Source organism: Cynocephalus volans, chromosome 7 (genome assembly GCF_027409185.1).
Source record: "Cynocephalus volans isolate mCynVol1 chromosome 7, mCynVol1.pri, whole genome shotgun sequence".
Taxonomy (NCBI): Eukaryota; Metazoa; Chordata; class Mammalia; order Dermoptera; family Cynocephalidae; genus Cynocephalus; species Cynocephalus volans.
This window is the reverse complement of record NC_084466.1, coordinates 97,353,548-97,357,085: the sequence shown is the minus strand read 5'-3', so window position 1 is coordinate 97,357,085 and position 3,538 is coordinate 97,353,548. Positions and strand designations below refer to the sequence as shown.

General features: G+C 60.3%; 1 protein-coding gene across 1 annotated transcript; it reads left to right on the top strand.

The window, feature by feature from the left end:
* The first annotated feature begins 306 nt into the window (after nucleotides 1-306).
* On the top strand, nucleotides 307-3,208 carry CHST3 (carbohydrate sulfotransferase 3). Its single transcript, XM_063103496.1, has 2 exons — nucleotides 307-446; nucleotides 1,636-3,208. The coding sequence occupies exons 1-2, from the start codon at nucleotides 307-309 to the stop codon at nucleotides 2,906-2,908; spliced, it is 1,413 nt and encodes a 470-aa protein (XP_062959566.1). The 3' UTR covers nucleotides 2,909-3,208.
* The last annotated feature ends 330 nt before the right edge of the window (nucleotides 3,209-3,538 follow it).

Sequence of the window (3,538 nt, the reverse complement as noted above, 5' to 3'; positions counted from 1 at the left end):
GGAGGTGGGATGGATGGGTCAAACAGTTCATTAGCGTTTTAAATGACCTATTAAAGAGACCTCAAGTCTCTTAGGGGCATAGGCTGTCTGGAGGGTGGGTCTGGGGTCCCGGCTACTAAGCAGAGCTGGCTCTTCAGAAGTCTGGTGGAGAAACATCCTCTATCTTGCTGGTCTATAGACAGCAGTGTCCTGTCACCCATCTCTCCGCAGGATGAGGGTGTCCCCCACCTGAAGATGACGAGCCAGGTCCCGCGTGATGCCCGTGAGCTGAGCACCTGAGGAGCCCCCACGGCCCTGCCTTTCCCCATGGAGAAAGGACTCACTTGGCCCCAGGACTGCCGGGACTTTGTGCACAGCCTGAGGATGAGGAGCAAATATGCCATTTTCCTGGCTTTTGTGGTGGTAGTTTTTGTCTTCATTGAGAAGGAAAATAAAATCATATCGAGGTGAGGGACACAGCACAGGTCTTCCTTATCAAGGCGGGTGGGTGGGGGCAAAGAGGTAACCGTAGGGATCTCTGTGGACCTGTAAACACACTCCTTCAATGAGACTTCCCCAGGCCCCTCCAGCATCCCTGGCAGGGGTCATGCACACATCCTCATGACCACACGGTGGTGAGATGGGCTCTGGATTCAGTCAGCCTGAGCCGGAATCCCCACTTTGGCCCTTGCCAGCTGTGAGAACTTAGGCAAGATACTTCGCTTTTCTGAGTCTTAAGTTCCTTCTGTAAAATGTGGCTAATAATGACACCTGTCTTGTTGGAAAGACTAAATGAGAAAATGTAAAAGCATTTAGCCCAGTGCCTGGCATGTAGTTGGTGTCCGGTATTTGCTGGCTGTGACTATTATTACTAATTTACTTCCTGGTCTAGAATGATGCCTCAAATTAGCAGCACATCCCCTATGTAGATCCTGACGTCATGGGTTGAGGGTGAGCCCAAGGAAAGGCAGGGTCCTGATATGGACACTCTGGTTGGCAGGGCTCCCACGTGCATCTGCGCAGGTTGTGTATTGCTCAACTCCAAGGGAGTGCCCCTCAAACAGACTACTCTCCTGCCTTAAGTTGGCAGTGTACTGCTGTGTGCAGTGGGCCTGCTAGATGTAGGAAGATTTCTTAAATTTCTCCTCCTCCCAGGGACAGCCCTGCATGAAAGCATCAGCCAAGATGGGCAGGTTAGGAATTAGGCTGTGTAGCAGACACTGTCAATGCCCCACTCGGGTCCCTCAACATGGACTATTCCAGTTCACGCCTGCTGCGTCCTACTGCAAGCCCCTACAACTTTGCACCCGAGAGCTTTCTCTCCACCTGCACACTGGCAAGCCAGAAGTCCCAGGGAGTTAAGTGTCTCTCAGAGTCCCCCCCAGATAGAGTCTCAAATGCCCACAGGCGTCACCTGCTCCATAGCAGCACGCCCTTTCTGGATTTCTTTTCCTCCCCTGCCTCACTTCCGTACCCCCTTCTTCCCGTGAACATGTCCCAGATAATCTGCTTACACTCAAATCCTTGCTTCAAAGTCTGCTTCTGGGGAAACCAACTAAGACGGGCTCTGGGTGATCAGCCTGGAAGACTGTTTGTGTTGCACTTTGCACGGGGTCCCCCATCAGTCACTGATCCCATCTCCCTTTGTCTTCACAGGGTCTCGGACAGGCTGAAGCAGATCCCACAATCCCTAGCAGATGCCAACGGCACTGACCCAGCCCTGGTCTTGGCTGAGAACGCGTCCCTCTTGTCCCTGAGCGAGCTTGACTCAGCCTTCTCTCAGCTGCAGAGCCGCCTGCGGAACCTCAGCCTGCAGCTGGGGGTGGAGCCGGAGGGGGAGGCGGAGGGGGAGCGGGAGGCGGGGCCGCCCCCACCCGCCGGGCCCCGGCGCCACGTGCTCCTCATGGCCACCACCCGCACCGGCTCCTCGTTCGTGGGCGAGTTCTTCAACCAGCAGGGCAACATCTTCTACCTCTTCGAGCCGCTGTGGCACATCGAGCGCACCGTGTCCTTTGAGCCGGGAGGTGCCAACGCCGCGGGCTCGGCCCTGGTCTACCGCGACGTGCTCAAGCAGCTCTTCCTGTGCGACCTGTACGTCCTGGAGCACTTCATCAGCCCCCTGCCCGAGGACCACCTGACCCAGTTCATGTTCCGCCGGGGCTCCAGCCGCTCCCTGTGCGAGGAGCCCGTCTGCACGCCCTTCGTCAAGAAGGTCTTCGAGAAGTACCACTGCAAGGACCGGCGCTGCGGCCCCCTCAACGTGACGCTGGCGGCCGAGGCCTGCCGCCGCAAGGAGCACGTGGCCCTCAAAGCCGTCCGCATCCGGCAGCTGGAGTTCCTGCAGCCGCTGGCCGAGGACCCCCGGCTGGACCTGCGCGTCATCCAGCTGGTGCGCGACCCCCGGGCCGTGCTGGCCTCCCGCATGGTGGCCTTCGCCGGCAAGTACGAGACCTGGAAGAAGTGGCTGGCCGAGGGACAGGACCGGCTGAGGGAGGAGGAGGTGCAGCGGCTGCGGGGCAACTGCGAGAGCATCCGCCTGTCGGCCGAGCTGGGGCTGCGGCAGCCGGCCTGGCTGCGCGGCCGCTACATGCTGGTGCGCTACGAGGACGTGGCGCGCAGCCCGCTGCAGAAGGCGCGCGACATGTACCGCTTCGCCGGCATCCGCCTGACCCCGCAGGTGGAGGACTGGATCGAGAAGAACACGCAGGCGGCCCGCGACGGCAGCGGCATCTACTCCACGCGGAAGAACTCCTCGGAGCAGTTCGAGAAGTGGCGCTTCAGCATGCCCTTCAAGCTGGCGCAGGTGGTGCAGGCCGCCTGCGGCCCCGCCATGAGCCTCTTCGGCTACAAGCTGGCGCGGGACGCCGCCTCCCTCACCAACCGCTCGGTCAGCCTGCTGGAGGAACGCGGCACCTTCTGGGTCACGTAGGGGGCCTGGGGCCCCGTGTACCCTCCTCGTGAAAGGCCCAGGCCCGCCCTGCCTTGCTCGCACCCCGGCCAGCGGGGAGATGCAGCCCTCGCAGAGGGCGGGTGCGCAGCTGCCCCGGGGGCGGGCGGCCCCGCGCTGTAGCAGTAGGCCCCAGCCAGCCAGCTTCCCCGCCGCGGCCGCGGGCTGGGGCTTCTCGCCGAGAACAGGACAACGTCGGGACATCCACACCTAAGGGGCTGTGGCCTCCTGGGCAGGCCCTGGCAGGCCCGGGCCTAATGACAAGCCCTCTCTCTCTCTCTCTCTCTCTCTCTCTCTCTCTCTCTCTCTCTCTCTCTCTCTCTCTCTCTCTCTCTCTCTCTCTCTCTCTCTCTCTCTCACACACGCATGCACACGCACACAGACACGCACTAATGCCTGGACTGGAGACCCTGTGGGCTAGAGTCCAAATATGTAACAACCAGAAGGGGCATGGCACTGACCAGTTACAGTCCGACCTCCTGCTGCACTCAGTGTTAACCTTTGCATTTCTGGATTGTGAAGAAGTCTGGGATCTGGGTGGGTCCCTGGAGAGGAGCTGGGACAGCCCAGCGTGTCAGAAGGTGGCATTTGAGGCTCATCAGGTGTCAGTGG